The sequence below is a fragment of the Mesoplodon bidens genome (genome assembly GCF_964165515.1).
Source record: "Mesoplodon bidens genome assembly, chromosome: 17".
NCBI classification, from domain to species: Eukaryota; Metazoa; Chordata; class Mammalia; order Artiodactyla; family Ziphiidae; genus Mesoplodon; species Mesoplodon bidens.
In genome coordinates, this window is record NC_138174.1 from 52104007 (window position 1) to 52121402 (window position 17396).

General features: G+C 39.8%; 1 protein-coding gene across 2 annotated transcripts in view; it reads left to right on the forward strand.

The window, feature by feature from the left end:
- The first annotated feature begins 403 nt into the window (after nt 1-403).
- The window catches only part of NDFIP2 (Nedd4 family interacting protein 2), a 61849-nt gene continuing 44856 nt past the window's right edge, over nt 404-17396 (forward strand). The window contains exon 1 of one of the 2 annotated variants that reach the window (XM_081214746.1): nt 404-767. In XM_081214746.1, coding sequence (XP_081070872.1) covers nt 447-767 — 321 coding nt within the window. In that variant the 5' untranslated portion in view covers nt 404-446. The remainder of the gene's footprint in view (nt 768-17396) is intronic. The other variant, XM_081214745.1, reaches the window with a different exon arrangement.

Sequence of the window (17396 nt, forward strand, 5' to 3'; positions counted from 1 at the left end):
AGTCCCTGTTGGATTCTTAAATCTCTTACTACCAAGAAGGGGACAAACAAAACAAGCTAACAAGACATCCCTTAGCTCACTAATGATTCTGAATAAGAGTTTTAGGAAGGTCCTAGAGACGGATCTCTGTGCCTTGCCCTAGGCTGGGTGAGTAATACGAGGAAGTGTTGGGAAACAGGGTGACCTGTCCTCAGGTGCTCTAGGGGTGCGTCCCCGCTCTCCTCGACATCTGTATCTGTGCGCTGTGACTGTGCCTGCGCGAAACCCGTCCAAACGAAAAGACCAATCAAGGACGGTGCTATTTTTTCCCCTGATCCTTTTGCCACCGCCCACTCCAGACAGGCTGACAACCTAGATTGCTCCCTGGGACTTGCCTGACTTTTCCACCTCCTCCCACCCAGCTAACCCACCCCCCCCCTCCCACCGCCCCCGAACTCGCGACGCGGATGGGACGGCGGAGGACCCAGCGAGCATGCGCGACCATCCCGAGCATGCTCAGTAGCGCTCGCGGCGCCCCGGAGCTTCGGCCCAGAGCTGCGGCCGACGCGGAGGTTTCGGTGGTTTCTGCGGCCGTGACGGGAAGTGAGGTGGTCCGGCTGGGCGACCGCGGCGGCATAAACAGAGGCGGAAGGGTCGCTGCGGCGACGACGTCGTCGACCCGGGTGACCGAGGGGGCTGAGCGCCGAGGGCACTCGCCCGCTCGGAAGCCGGATCCCGAGCCGGGCAGGATGGATCATCACCAGCCGGGGACTGGCCGCTACCAGGTGGTGAGTTTCTGGCCCCAGCCCGGGCCTCCTGCGCCGCCGAGGACCCCGGGATTGCCCCCCGCCGTGGCCCCCAGAGTCCCTTTCCTCGGGTTATTCGCGGAATGGACGTGCTGGCTAATTTATTTTTGGCTCTTCTGGCAGGACCTTGCTTCCTTCACACCTCTCGGATGGAGCCTGCCTGTGGCTCCTTTGAGACCTTTCTTTCCAGACCCCAGTCTCCTTCGAGGTCCCCATCCCTCCGCTGTTAGACACCCCTACGCCTCCCTTTAAAACTTGTATCTGTTTTATGTCTCACTTTCTCGATCATTTCGTTATGCCCTGACCCAGTCACTTCAGAGATATTCCTGTGGATTGTATACTGGAAATGAGTTCACATACCTGCTGGGAAGGTGTCGCCGTCATAGATGGAGTCGGTGGGGAGGAGGCAGGTGTAAGCCCTACGTAGGGTGGGAAGTGGATTTGGTTAAAAAAAAAAAAATGTGGGCTTAAAAATCGTGCAACTGTAGAGAATAGTCATGGGGCTGAACTTGTTTCTCAGTTCTAGTTAACCTTGTCATTTTGTCCTTCTCTGTTTTGTTAGAATTAAAAGTGATTGCATTCTGTTTTCTATCACTTTTTTTTTGGTAGGAGGGAAAACAGGAAGTTTTACTAAAAAAATGCTAATCTTGTTTGAAAATTTTTCTTTAAATACAAGGTTTTCCAGCTTAGCCGTACAAACCTTTGTATGTCGAAATGAGTGAAAAGTGCCCCTCTGTGTTTTCCGTGTCAAATTTTCTAATATTTTTTTTCTCTGATACTAATTCCGGTGGTGTCATTGGAGATTCCTACGTAAACCTTATTTAAAAAATGGACTCAGCAATAGTTGACTGTTTCGTTGCAGCTAGGTAGCATGTTATTCTGTAAACTTTGAGGTGGAAATTTAGTTAAACCTATTTACTGAGGGAGAGGAGAAAAACGTTAATATGGAGCACCGATGATGCAATTTAATAGTACTGTTTGTGAAATTTACAAATATAGATATGTTAGTGCAGATTTCATGTTTCAGATCTATTTGCACAGGAGAGACTTAGTTGTGAAGTAAGGAATTTCTATTAATAAGTGTATTTTGACAAATGCAAAGGCTACTGAAAGATGAAAACCCAATGTATGTAATTTTGCATTTTTTTTTTTAAGATAAAAGCTCAGGAGGCTTCCACTTCATCTGGTTTACATCCGGTAAAACCTCCAAATGATGTATATTCTGAATTCTGTGAAAATTTATCAGTATTTTTGGAATGGTTTGGAAAATGTTGCCAGTTTGGGAAGGCATTTTTCAAGTTGCTAGTGTATACACATTTGGTGGTTTTTTGTTTGTTTGTTTGTTTGGGGTTTTTTTTTAAGGCATTCCTATTTTTGCAGATGTTAGTAAAAATAAAATGCAATAGGTAAATATTGAATACCCATTGCATTTACCAGTGGAATTTCTTTTCTCTAATCTCTTTTCTTTCCTGTTGCTATTTGTTTCCCTTAATGGTGTTAACTGATTCGAATTTTTTCTCTTTGGGGGTTTTGCTTATCAGAATCCACCATGTTCACATATACAAATCACTGCTCAAAACATTTTTTTTTTTTTTTTTTTTTTTTTTTTGCGGTACGCGGGCCTCTCACTGTTGTGGCCTTTCCCGTTGCGGAGCACAGGCTCCGGAGGTGAAGGCTCAGCGGCCCTGACTCATGGACCTAGCCGCTCCGCGGCATATGGGATCTTCCCGACCGGGGCACGAACCCGTGTCCCCTGCATCGGCAGGCGACTCTCAACCACTGCGCCACCAGAGAAGCCCTCAAAACATTTTTAATTGATGTATTTGTGCGTTAAAGTAATTTATTATAGTGTCTGTCATATTTGCTTTCAGTAGTTATGATTATTATTTTTAAGAATTCCTAACACCAAAATGTTGGAAATTGCTGTCAGCTTTAAGATGTTTTCTTTTTCTCTACAACCCCTTTCAAAATAAGTAGACAGTATCATTTTTTTTCTTTTTTAAATAAATTTATTTATTTATTTTTGGCTGCGTTGGGTCTTCGTTCCTTCATGCAGGCTTTCTCTAGTTGCGGCGAGCAGGACTCTTTGTTGCGGTGCGCGGACTTCTCATTGCAGTAGTTTCTCTTGTTGCAGAGCACAGGCTCTAGGCGCGCGGGGTTCAGTAGTTGTGGCTCACCGGCTCTAAAGCGCGGGCTCAGTAGCTGTGGCGCACGGGCTTAGTTGCTCCGCAGAATGTGGTATCTTCTCGGACCAGGGCTCGAACCTGTGTCCCCTGTATTGGCAGGCGGATTCTTAACCACTGCGCCACCAGGGAAGTCCCGACAGTATCATATTTTATTGCCTTTTTTTCCCCTCGAACTGGAGATGTGTCCCACAGAGACTTTGGATGGGTGGAGGCATTCCTTCAGAGCAGAGGGCAAAAATCTGTCCTTCTAAAGATACTTCTTGCTTAAAGTAGGTAGGACATAAATTTGTTTTCCTTGTAAGGTGAAGTGTTTGAAAATCTTAGTACAGTTTACGTTCAGATTTTGATTCCAATTCCTGTGTAATTACATGGTAATTTCATCTGTCTAGAGTAACTCTTAGTTTTGTTGAGAATGGCCTGATCAGTAACTTTACCTAGGTATATGCCGCCCCCCCAACAAAACTACTGGAGATGTGTCCTACATAGACTTTGAATGGGTGGAGGCATTCCTTCAGAGCAGAGGGCAAAGGAAAAAAAAAGGCATCTGAGTTGGTTTGCAAGTAAGCTAGGGACCAATCTACAGCTTACAGCTCTGGCTTGTATAATGAACACAACTGTTGTGTGGCTGACTTTAGCTCAGTTTTGGTTTTTTTTAAAAACCCTGGAATGGTTAATAACAATGGATAAATAAACAGGTTCAGTTGTTCAATGTTTAGAGCTGACTAAGTAGGAGACAGGAAGACATGCTTGGTGGTGAAATGGTGTACGATGTTAATTTTCCACTTGTTCATAGAGTTAAATTTTAGCTTTCTGTATTGGTAAGTTAACGGTGATGCCTAGGACCATTAGAATGACTTACTACCATTAACCAATGCACAAGCTTTATGTGGAAACTACTTTTTCTGTGATTTCTCCTCCATTGTTAAAAGTGTCCAGATTTTGTTAAGTGATAACAATGTACAGAGCTACAAATACAAGAAGGCTTGACTTGTTACCCTTCTAATTTCAGGAAAAGCCAGGTAGTTCCATTGTGTTACGGGAAATTCAATTTTGTCTGGTAGGAAATGGGCAGTGTTGCCAAACTATGAAGGAGGTGACTTGGCTTGGAGCTGTTATGCCACATTCTAACTTTGATGTTCTCCATTTTAAAGGTTTTGTGTATGTGAACCACCAAGCTGACTACTAAGCTTTTAGAGGTATTCTGTATATAAGTTAAATTGGCACTGTGGATTGTAGCAGTAGTTTCCCAAACTGTATCATTCAGAATGATGATAATAGATGGTCTTAGAAGGTTTATAATATATATTAGAATATAAAGACATACATTTGCATATTTAAAACCATGAGAGCTTCTGCCGTAAAGACAGTGATTTGGATTTGTTTAACCTAGCTCTTCCTAAACCTTGGCCACAGATTTTTAGAGAAAACTTTGATTATATTAACATTTCCAAAATGTTAGTTTTCTATAAAAATAATGAACTATCCATACTGTGATGATATAGATACTTTGCTGTTATATATGAATTAGAGTTGCCCTTGATAAATCAGCTGGGAAGGAGGTTGACTATTAATAGTAACAAAAACCCTCACATCTTTTTAAAGTTATCTGGGCTTATATTTAGGTTGTGCTGATTACAATTTGTGAGCCCTTGGCTTAGTTACCTAGCATCTTGAAGCCTCAGTTTCCTCATATTAGTACCTACCTCATTAGGATTATTATGAGAATTATATAATGTAGTGTAAGTAAAAAATATAGTGTAGAGACTGGTACATGATAAATATTATGAATAATGTAAGGTAAATAAACTATAAAATATTGTATATATTTCAGTTTTTGCTAGTGACTACGTTTTTGTCTCGTTTTATTTAGCAACATGAATATCAACTAGTTCTTTGTTGTCCATGTCAAGAGCAGTGAAAAGTCTTAAGATCTGATTTTACCGTGTTTACAAGCTGATAGTCTGTTAATGTTTCATGGTTGCTGGCAGAAAAACAGGAGACTCCCAGGTCAGAAACAAATGACATTATTACTCACAGCCCTGCAGACTCATGAACATCAGCATATTTGTGCTGGTTTTCCTTGTAACCAGGTCCCATGAGGGTGATGGGTCTAATGGAAGAACAGGGTGGATCACAGCTAAGGAGCTCAGGACCAAGGGTCTAGCACTTTTTTTTTTTTTTTTTTTTTTTAGCAAGCTGCAAACATTGTAGCAAATAACAAACAGGCTAGTTCACCTCTCCCTGAGAGGCAGTTAAATGGTGTGGTAACCTTGACCTTCTTTCACACTCAGCAAGAATGTGCAGGGACACACTGGCTCATAGCAGGCTGCCTTACCCAAGAGTGCATTTTCTGGATGAGATAATATATGGTGATTTTTAGGTGCAGTTATTTACTTTTGTTTTCCATTTTAAAGAATTATTTCAGTCTTTTACTTTACGTTGCTCTCTAGTTTTGCCTTCCTCTCTTGGCCCAGCTGGATTCCTTTGATCATCACTTGTTTGTTTGCTTTGAACTTACCAATATCCTTTATCTGGTTTACATTCTTACCACACCTCTTTTACATCATCAAGGTCCATTGCTTAATCTAATAGGTACTTTTCAGTTCTCTTCTTGCTTAAGTTCTTTTACGTTGACATTGTGAACTTTCTCCTTGAAACTCCTTCCTCGTTCCTGAAATGAAGGAGCTTTCTACTCTTCACTCCCCTGACTTTCCTTCTCTGCATGAACTCACTTTGTACTTACTCCTCAAATGTTGATACTTTCTATGGCATAGACTATTGTAATAGCTTGCTTAGTGCTTTCTTCCTTCATCTGACCATCCTTCTGTGTATTGTTTGTGCTACATAAATTGTATTTGTAGAATATAAATTTGATTTTCTTTTCTTTGCTTAAAAATCTTCAGTGGCCTCTTATTGAATATCCTCCCCCCCCCCCCGCTTTAACGTTAAAACTTTCAGGGAATTCACTGGTGGTCCAGTGGTTAGGACTCTGCACTTCCACTTCAGGGGGTACGGGTTTGATCCCTGGTCTGGGAACTAAGATCCCACAAGCCACACAATGCAGGCAAAAACAAAGCAAAACAAAAAACTTTCAAATATATACAGAAGTTGAAAGAATTGCACAGTTAACTTTCATATACCATATACCAGTTGTAGGGTCTACAATTCCCAACATTTTTTTGCATCTGTGTTATCATATATCTGTCAATTCATCTTATTATTATTATTTTTTGAGTTTATTTATTTATTTATTTTTGGCTGTGTTGGGTCTTCGTTTCTGTGCGAGGGCTTTCTCTAGTTGCAGCGAGCGGGGGCCACTCTTCATCGTGGTGCGCGGGCCTCTCACTGTCGCGGCCTCTCTTGTTGCGGAGCACAGGCTCCAGACACGCAGGCTCAGTAGCTGTGGCTCACAGGCCCAGTTGCTCCGTGGCATGTGGGATCCTCCCAGACCAGGGCTCGAACCCCTGTCCCCTGCATTGGCAGGCAGACTCTCAACCACTGCGCCACCAGGGAAGCCCCTCCATCTTATTTTTTGAGCTTTCAAAATAAGTTGCAGATACCAGTGTACCTCAGTGCCAACCACATGCTTATCATTAGCCTAGAGTTCAATATTTCTTTATGGTTTTTTTCCTTTAGGATAAAAGTGACATATAGTGAAATGCACATATCTTCCACGGCCAATTAGATGAGTTTTGACAAGTACATACATCTGTGTAACCCAAACCACTTTTGAAATATACAGCAGGGATCAACAAACTACATTCTAACTCTTGTTTTGTAAATAAAGTCTTACGGTAGCACAGCCGTGCCATTCATTTACAGTGGCAGAGCCCAGAAAGCCTGAAATATATGCTATTCTGCCCTTTACAGAGAAAGTTTCCTGACCACTGGGAAAGAACATTACTGTCACCCTAGAAAGTTCACTCATGACCCTTCCCTGTTGATTCCTACCCACCAGGTGATCGCTATACTGTTTCGTTTTTGTTTTTCACTTCGAATGAGCTTTGCCTATTCTAGAATCATACAGCATAGAGTCTACAAAGCTTCTTTCACTCTGCAAGAAGTTTAGGAGATTGATCCTGTTATTGTGTGTATCAGTAGTGCATCCCTTTTTATTGTTGAATAGTATTTCATTGTATAAATTGTACGAATATAGGACAGTTTGTTTATCCATTGCTCTGTTGATAGACATTTAGGTTGTTTCCGGTTTTTGCCTATTACGGACAAAGTGGTTGGGAATATTCTTGTGCAAATCTTTTTGTGGGCGTACGTTTTCATTTCTCTTTGGTAGAATTACTGGGTAATAGGGTAGGCGTATGCTTAATTTTATGAGAAACCACCAGACTTTTTTCCAAGTCTGTGTACCATTTCCAAGTGTACCATTTTACACTTAGACAAACAATGTATGGAAGCTTTGGCTGCTTCACCACCTTGCCAAAAGTTTGGTGTTTCAGACTTTTTAATTTTAGCCATTCTGGTGGGCTTATTGGATTTTTTTTTAATAAATTTATTTATTTTTGGCTGTGTTGGGTCTTTGTTGCTGCGCATGGGCTTTCTCTTGTTGCGGCGAGCCGGGGCTACTCTTCGTTGCTGTGTGTGGGCCTCTCATTGCAGTGGTTTCTTTTGTTGCAGAGCACGGGCCCATGGTGCACGGGCTTCAGTAGTTGTGGCACATGGGCTCAGTAGTTGTGGCTCGCGAGCTTAGTTGCTTCATGGCATGTGGGATCTTCCCGGAGCAGGGCTCGAACCTGTGTCCCCTGCATTGGCAGGCAGATTCTTAACCACTGCGCCCCCGGGGAAGCTCAGGCTTATTGGATTTTGAAGTATAAGTTTCTGTTCTTAATGTACAAGTTCCTTAAATGAACCTTTCCATACCTATACACATCTTAGCAATCCCGCCCTCCTCCTCCCCGCCCCCCTGCCTGCCTTAATTTTTATGCACTAACTGCTGGAGTTCATCAGGACATACTTATTATTAGCTTCAACTATAATGTCTTCTCTCTTACTTACTTCCCTGACTTTACATGTGTTTATTTCTCACCTAAAGTTCTGTACCACACTCCTGTGTTTCGTTTGCCTTATAAAATCCTGTTCCTAGATGTAAAAACTCCTAAGAAATTATATTTGGAAGAGGGAGGCAGGGTGAGTTTCTTGCATCTGTCATCTCTACATCACGGCAGAGGAAAAGTTGAGGATCACAGTATTAGAGAACTTGTTATACTGACTTGTGTTTTTGTGTGTCTTTGTGTACCTTCTAGACTGCTGCTTTTCCTCAGAGGTGCTTCAGGGTTCTGTGAATGTCTGATTCTTATTTCATCTTTAATATAGATTTTAAAATACTGTAACTGAGGAAATTCACTCTCAGATGTGTTTAAAACCAAGTTTCCATAGCTTGAAGATTAGTGTTATGTTAATTTGTGTTGCCAGGGTAATTTGGTTTTGAATGGACCACACATGGAAGTTTCTCTGGCTGTTTCTGTGCATGTAGCAATAGTAACTGAGAGTGTGTCATTAGTTTGATTGAGTACATTTCATTTTTAAAAAATTATACAAACGAGTAAGCTACTTTAGAACACCTGAATGGTGCTGAGTCAGATGCTAGCCATCACTTAGGCATATTTGAGCGTACATGATCCAATAATGGTGTAGTATTTGTGCAGTAACAAGTAAATGCATTGGAATTATATCCTGAAAATAACATATTATCGATAGTTTATGTGTGTATCTTGTGTTTTGAGTGCCTCTTGTCAGATTTATACTTAAGATAAGGTATGGGAGCAGTTTTTAGATATCATTATTGATTAACTGTGAAACTGAGGTCCTATAACTCATTATTAATTTATAAAGTATCTCTGTCAGTCAAACTCTGTTTTAGGTGCTGGTGAACAAGACAGTTAAGTTCGTGTCTCATGGCTCATACTTTGGTGGAGGGGAGGCAGATAAATAAGTGAGCATAATTTCAGATAGTAATAGATGGTTTAAAGAAGGTAAAGCAGGATGATGGTATAAATAATACATTTTATCAATAATAAAATAGCAATAATAGAATAATATCTTTTTGCATTATGTCAGGAATATGCTGAGAACTCTGCTATGTGCTTTACACACATGAGCACATTTATTCCTTAGAATAATTCTGTGAGATAGATAATGTTATGATCTTCATTTTGCAGATGAAAATAATGAGACATAAAGAGATTAAATATATACAGGCATGTGTGTGGATCTAGGTGTGATGGATCTGGTATTCAAATCTTGGTGTTTTAGTTTTATATTGCTTTGTAACAAACTACTCAAAACACAAGCATTTTATTATGTTTCAAGATTCCTTGGTTTGGCTCTGATCAGCGGAGCGGTTCTTCTGTTCAGGGAATTCACTGGTGGTCCAGTGGTTAGGACTCTGCACTTCCACCGCAGGGGGCACAGGTTCGATCCCTGGTCTGGGAACTAAGATCCCACAAGCCGCACAACACAGCCAAAAACAAAACAAAACAAAAAACTTTCAAATATATACAGAAGTTGAAAGAATTGCACAGTTAACTTCCATATACCATGTACCAGTTGTAGGGTCTACAGTTTCCAACATTTTGTTGCATCTGTGTTATCATATATCTGTCAGTCCATCTTCTTCTTCTTCTTCTTATTTTTTGAGTGAGTTGAATGTTGATCATTTCAGTTCTCTGTGTGTCCTCTTCATGTGCCCTCTCAGTGTGACCTTGGCCTTTCACATCACAGAAGGAAGAGGAAGCTGCCATTCCTCTTAAGGCTTCAGCTTAGAACTCCAGAATGTCATTTCTGCTGCATTCTGTTGGTTAAAGCAGCCATAAATCCAGCCCAGGTTCATAAGGAGGGGAAATAAACTCCATTTCCCAATGAGGGAGAGACAGTACACATACATGGAGGCAAAAAATTGATGGTGGCAGCTTTGGAGATGGGACGCCTCACCAGTGGGTTTGACTCCTCAGTGGATTGGAATCAGGATTATTAGGAACCTCTGTCCACTCTGCAGGTGTGACACTCAGGCCAAGACTTGATTGAAATGTTCTAGCTGATGAGTATTTTAGGTGTGATAAGGGCCTGTGGTGCAAATGAGCTTGTTGGTTTAAGAAATAAGAAGAGAGCTGTGTGCCTAGAACAAGGTGAAGGGAGATGGCTCAGGGGAATGGGACAAAACAAATCAATTTTATGATAGATTTGATAGAAGGATGGAACTCTCGTTTGTAATTTTTGTTTTGTGAAAGCAGTCAAGTCCGGTTACATACCTTGCAAGGTGCATTGCCAGATGAAAACGTGGGGTCCTGGCCTTGGGTAGGAAAGCCAGTCTCCACTTCCGACGGGCCTGCCTTCTTAGCCCACAGCACCCCCAAGGGATTGCAGCCTCCATGCCAGGACTTGCTAGATACTGCTTTGCTCGTGAATGTATCATGGTGACGCCAGCCTGGGATGGGCATAGCTACCACCTTGCTGTACTCCTAGTCATGAGGTGGTGAGTTGAGCTGAGCCAGGGCGCTCAGCTGCCTGAGAATCTTTCCTGGGGAGGCAGACTGCCTGTGAGCTGAGGCACCAGGTCCCTGGCACATGCTCTTTTGTCCCATTGGAGTTCACTTATAAAACTTGGATTCAAAGATAAAATTATTAAGAATTTAAAGGTGACCATAGAGCATTAAACCCCAAGCATGAGGCCCTCCTGAGGCAAGGTTCCATGTGACTGCACTGGCCATGTGTTCGTGAAGAGGGCCCTGAAAGGAATCTCACTATGACGGTGGTAGTGGTGGTGATGACGATCTAGAACCAGGGGTCAGCAAACTTTCTGGTAAAGGGCCAGATAGTAAACATTTTAGGCTTTCCAGGTCATGTGGTCTGTGTCACAGCTGTGTGCCAGATCTGCTGCTTTAGTGCAAAAGTATCCGTACTTAATATGTAAACAAGTTAACATGGCTGTGTTCTAATAAAACTTCATTTACAGAAACAGATGGTGGGCTGGATTTGGCCTGCTAGCTGTAATTTGCCCACCCCTGGTGTAGATGAAAGAGGAATGCACCTCATAAAGGCCTTAAGTTTGGGCCTGTTGCAGGATGCTTCTGACAAATTTTTATTTCACCGAGTCTTGAAATAAACCCTTAGGAACGTGGTAAAGGGTGTTTTGCATCACTTACTTTTTGTACCTGGTAATCAGGCAGGCACTTGGTCTATCACTAGAATTGGTGTGGAGACCCCAGTTAGAGTATAAAATTTCCTATGAGAACAGCAAAGACAAGTTTCTCATGTCTGATGGAATCTTCATTCTGTTGGAGTGGTCACCTCATTGAGGCCATTTAAAATCACAATACCCCCTTCACAGTACTCCCTAGCCCCATTTCCTGCTTCATTTTTTCCCACAGTACTTATCACCACCTGATATTTTCAAATATTTTACGTGTTTAATTCCTACTCCTTCTTTCCCCTGAGTGTGAGCTTCATGAGGACAGGTATGTTTTGTTCACTGCTATATGTTCCGGTATCTGGCATATGGTAGGCACTTAGGAAGTATTTGATAAGAATGACTGAATGAGTGGTGCTATAGCTCAAGAGCAATTCCATAGACTCAAAACCTTGCTTATGTTATTTTATTCTCTTATTTTTATAAGACTTCTTTTTTTTTTGCTACTGAGACTTGGGCTCTCTCAGATTGTGTGTGCGTGTGTGTGTGTGTGCATGTTTTGCATTACCTTACAGCTTAACGTATGTTGCTCAGTGTCTGTGTCTCTCTCCTCCTTCCTTCTCCCCTTCTCCCTCTCTCTCTGTCTAAACACACACACACACACACACACACACACACACACACACTTTTTTTTTGCGCTACGCGGGCCTCTCACTGCCGTGGCCTCTCCCGTTGCGGAGCACAGGCTCCGGACGCGCAGGCTTAGCAGCCATGGCTCATGGGCCCAGCCGCTCCGCGGCATATGGGATCCTCCCGGACCGGGGCACGAACCCGCGTCCCCTGCATCGGCAGGTGGACTCTCAACCACTGCGCCGCCAGGGAAGCCCACACACACTTATTTTTATAAGAATTCATTTTTTTTTGCTACTGAGACTTGGGCTCTCTCAGGTTGTTTGTGATATATGATTGACCCCATAGTGTTGTTCAGTAAGGAACCCATGAAGCCATGTGCAGTGGTCCTGCTTAGTACCTTCATTGACTGTGGAGTTGTGGGTACTGCTTTGATTTTTCTCATCTGCTTTATGTTGACTACTTAGAGACTATTTTCTTTTTATTCTTTCCTTAATGTCACACCTACATGCTACAACACTGTCTCATTATATGTGTATAAATAATATATTATTTTAGAATTTTATACATATTCTACATGTGTAGGCCTGACTTAAATTTAAATAACTATGGAATACATTCTGCTGACTTTATTAAATGTAAATTTACTCAAAAGATCCTTGTAATTAAGGCTAGCCTATCTACCCTTTGTTTATATAAATCATCCTCTATGTTTTCATGCCATGTTGTTATGGTTTCTTCCAAAAGTTTGATCACTTAGCTGGAATTAAGGTGTAGGTAAAATTCTTGTTAAAGACATGCCAAGTGCAAGTTGGGAAATACTGCAAATAGTCTAAGATTTACTATCAGATTATTTCAAGGTTTTGACTTTTAAGATTTGAATATCAGTGATTTAGTATTTTAAAAGTTTAGAAATGTGCTGTGGTTTAGTTTGTCTATGATGTTTCTCCAGATTTACCCATTACATTATGTAAAGAAATTGTGCTATTTGGCAGAGGCTTTGAGAATAAGGAAATAAACCGGATAGTTTTACTTCTTTACTAATTTTGAGGCTCATAGGACTTGTAGCCTGTTGGCTGTTAGACTGAAGAAATGCAATAGTTTAGAGAACATTTGTTCTCGTTTGGGTAGAGCATTCATTTATATCAGCCTGACTTTTGGTGTGATTTCCCCACAAGGGGAAGGATTAACACTTGAAATAACACTTGAAACCCTTTTAAGTTTTTGTTTGTAACCTTAGAGAACATGAGCCTCCGCTAACCTCACCTTGCTTAATTTGTTACTGCCCTGCACGCGTGCCGTGTTTTGAACGGTAACCTGTAATACTTCTGTTCTCTTGCCCGGCTCCTCTCCAGGCACCACTCCCGACCGTGCTCTCGCTTGCCTTCGGACTCTTCTGGCTTTTGAACATATGATTGCCCTTTTTTCTTTTCGTTCTGCTTCCTCCAGGATGAATTTCTATTCTTTATTCAAATCTGTTCAGATGTTCTTTTCTCCAGAAAACCTTCCCTCACCGTCTCCATTTCCTCTCTTTTTTTACCAAGTTCAGTGTATTCTTTTAACACTGTGCACTTATCCCTATCATAGTCCTTATTCCATGGTGTATGTATTTTGTAGACTCAATGGGAAGTAGGGCTTAGGTCTGTCTTGTTTATAATAGTATACAGTGTAGTTCTGGGCCCATTGTATAGTGCCTTGTAAATACTCACTGAAGAAATAAATGAATGCCGTTTCGAATTATTTCAAGTGTATCCATGCGGTTACTGATAGATTTATAGTGAACAGTTTTCCAGAGTTCTCTTACGTAAAAGTAACAATATGTTGCCCAGCCCATACAGTGTTGATATTCTGCAGATCCATAATTAGGGTATATACTTTGCTTTTAGAATAGTGCCGAGAAACCTGTTTAGATGAATTCTGGTAGTTTTACATAATTCCTCATCTGACTGGTGACTTGCGTTTGCCAGATAATTAACCATGGGTAGGTTATTTGGTTTACTTATGGAAAAAGGAAAATAAATTGTTTCCAGATATTGTGGAAGTAGTTAGTGATCATTTTCTTCAACCGTCTCATTTTACAGAAGACTGCCTGAGGGAGGTTCTGCTTAAGGTTATGCAGCAGAGCTTGGAGGACAAATTTTATTCTATTACTTGTAAACATGTCAGCTGAGTTAAAAGTTCCTGGGAAACAGAACTTTCATCATAGTTAACTTTCTTTAATTGACGGCGATGCCAGACATGAGGAGCACGGATGGTATAGGATGAGCCTGGTAGTTTCAAATCTTGGCTTCTCACTTACAAGCGCTGTAACCTTGGGCTGATTACTTAACCTCTCTCTGCCATAGCTTCCTCATCTATAAAGTAAGGATAGTATAGGTACTTCCCTCATAGAATTATTGTGAGGATTAAGGTATGAAAAGCTCCTAATATTTGGTTAAATCGATAATTAATGTTTACATTTTATGACTTTTATTTCTTTACTGTTTTTAAATTTTTATTGAGGCATAGTTAATTTACCATGTTGTGTTAGTTTCAAGTGTATAGCAAATATATATTGATATATATATATCAGGATATTGAGTATATTGATATATATATATATATATATATATATATATATATATATATATATATATATATATATCAGGATACTGAGTATAGTTCCGTGTGCTATACAGTAGGTCCTTGTTGTTTACCTATTTTACATATAGTAGTGTGTGTATGTTAATCCCAAACTCCTAATTTATCCCTCCCCCACCCCCCTTGTGTATCTGTTGTTAATTCTTTGCAGATCCTATGGTCATTTTTCAGAATTTGCTTTTCAGCTACATTTTTTTTTTTTTTCATGGTCACATGCACTGGATAAGTATTAGTTCCTTTATTTTGTTCTTTGAAGACATTCTTCCTAGAGCCCACCATCCTCCTGTTTCTACCTGTAGTATTTGTTCTCTAGGCCTAGTACACAGCTGTCATACTGAGACTTCCCTTCATCACTTTACTATGTTGGATCAGCTATTTCTTGAATTCCATTTGATTTCCATTTATTTGGGATTTTCTTGTATATCTTTTAAAAAATTTCTAATTTAATTTTTTTTGTGGTAAGAGACCGCACTCGGTATGGTCTCATTCCTTTTAAATTTATTGAGACTTGTTTTATGGACCAGTATATTATCTTGGTGATGTATTATGTGCACTTGAAAAGAATGTATATTCTTGAGTTGTTGGATATAGTGTTGTATAAATGTCAGATCAAGTTGGTTCAGAGTATTGTTCCAATCTTCTGTGTCTTTACTGATTTTTGTTTTTGTTTTTGTTTGTTTGTTTTTGTTGTTGTTGTTTTTGGCCACATCACACGGCTTGCAGGATCTTAGTTCCCTGACCAGGGACTGAACCCAGGCCCTGCCAGTGACAGTGCTGAGTCCTAACCACTGGACAGCCAGGGAATTCCTTGCTGATTTTTGTTTTTGTGTTATTCTACTAGTTGCTAAGCAAGGGGGTGTTAAAATCTGCTGTGGTGATGGAGTTGTCTATCTCCCTTTAATTATCTCAATTTCTTGCTTCCTACATTCTGAGATTGTTATGAAATGCCCCTCTTTATCTCTGGCGGTGCTCTTTGTCTTCAAGTTTGTTTTATTTGATAATAATATAGCCATTCCTGTCTTATTTTTTTTAATTTCCCTTCTTATTTTTTGCATGGCATATCTTTTTCTGTTTACTTTCAACCTGAGTTCTTAACGTGTGCCTTTTGTTGGTGGCATATAGTTGGATTTTGCTTTTTTATTCACTCTGACAGCTTCTGCCTTTTAACTGGAGTGTTTGTATTTAATGTAATTATTGGTATGGTTAGTTTACTTCTACTGCTGTATTATTTGCCTTCTGTTTGTCCTCTTTTTTTTTTTCCCTCTTTTCATCCTTTTCTGCCTTTTGGATCACTTGATCAAAATAATTGTTTTAGTTTCCTTTTCAAAATTTGTATTGCTTTTTTAAGCTATTCCTCTTTATATTATTATTATTAATTAATATTAATAATATTGTTATTTATCAATTATTAATGTTAATATTATTATTTTTATTATTTTTGTGCTTGCGCTAAGATTATAATAACCAGTGAAAAGTTAGGTATATGTATATACATATATGTTTAACATTAATGTCATATGACTTCATGTAAAAAGTAGAACTTTGTGACTGTATACTGTGTACGCCCTTCCCCCTGCCAAACTTGACGCTATAGTTGTCATATGTATTACCTGTACATTCACTGAAATCCCCAACAAACGTTATCATTTTTGTTTTAAATAGTAACACATATTTTAAAAAATTTATGAGGAAAAAAGAATCTTTTATGTGTACTTAGACGTTTACCATTCCCTATGCTCTCTCTTCATTCCTGAAGAAACAAGTTTTTCTTTACTATCAATTTTTTTTCAGTCTAAAGAACTTCCTTTATCATTCCTTAAAGTGCAGATCAACTCTAATCAATTTTCTTTCTTTTATTCGAAATGTCTTTATTTTACCTTCATTCCTGAAGTATTAGATTTTTTGTTTTGTGGGGCGGTACTGTGCTGCGTAGCTTTGGAATCTCAGTTCCCCAACCGGGGATTGAACCCAGGCCGCGGCAGTGAAAGCGTGGAATCCTAACCATTAGGCCACCAGGGATCTCCCCTATAGATACATATTTTGGGTGTAGAATTCTTGGCTGAGTTTTTTTTTTCTTTCAGCCCTTTAAGGTTTTGTTCCATTTTATTATGATGACCATGGTTTCTGATGAGGAATCTGTAGTTATTTGAATCATTGTTTCTCTGTATGTAATATATTGGTTTTTCAGGCTGCTCCAATAACTTTTCTTTATCTTGATTTTTAGAAGTTCTATTATTATGATGTGTCTAGGTGTAGTGTTCTTTGAATTTGTTCTGTTTTAGCCTCACTGAGGTTGAATTTGTAAATTTACTCCTTTCACTACTTTGAAGAGTTATGGACATTATTTCTTCAGTTTTTTTTTTTTTTTTTTCCTGCTGCAGTCTGTTATTTCCTCTGAGTCTCAAATGACATTTTAAAGGTTTAGAGTCCCTGTGGCTCTATTTGTTTGTTAACTTATTTATTTTTTCAGTCCTTTTTCTTTTCTCTTCTTTAGAATGGATAAATTCTGTCAATTTAAATTCGCTATCTAGTTCCTCTATCTTCATTGTGCTATGGATCCCACACAGTGAATTTTTTATTTCATGTATTTTATTTTTCCAGTCTAAAGTTTTTATTTGGTTCAATTTTTTGTTTTCTATTTACCTGCTGAGATTCCCTGCCATTTCATTGATTTCAAGGTAATATTGCTTTACTTCCCAGAACATAGTTGTAATAGCAGCTTTAAAATCTTTGTATGGTAACAGTAATCTGAATCATCCTAGAATTGGCATCTCTTGATTGCCTTTTCCCTGTAGAGTGATTTATATTTCCTAGTATTTTGTATTTCTGGTAATTTTGGATTTTATCCTGGATCTTCTGAGCGTTTTGCTATGGTACTCTGGAAAATTTAAATACTGTCTCCCATTCTGTGTGCAGTGGTTCAGATCTAAGGTTAATTCCTTAGGCCTTTACTCATCTGTTTTAGTTAAGTCCTACACATGCATGGTTCAAGGGCTAGTAATTTACCCTCACTTT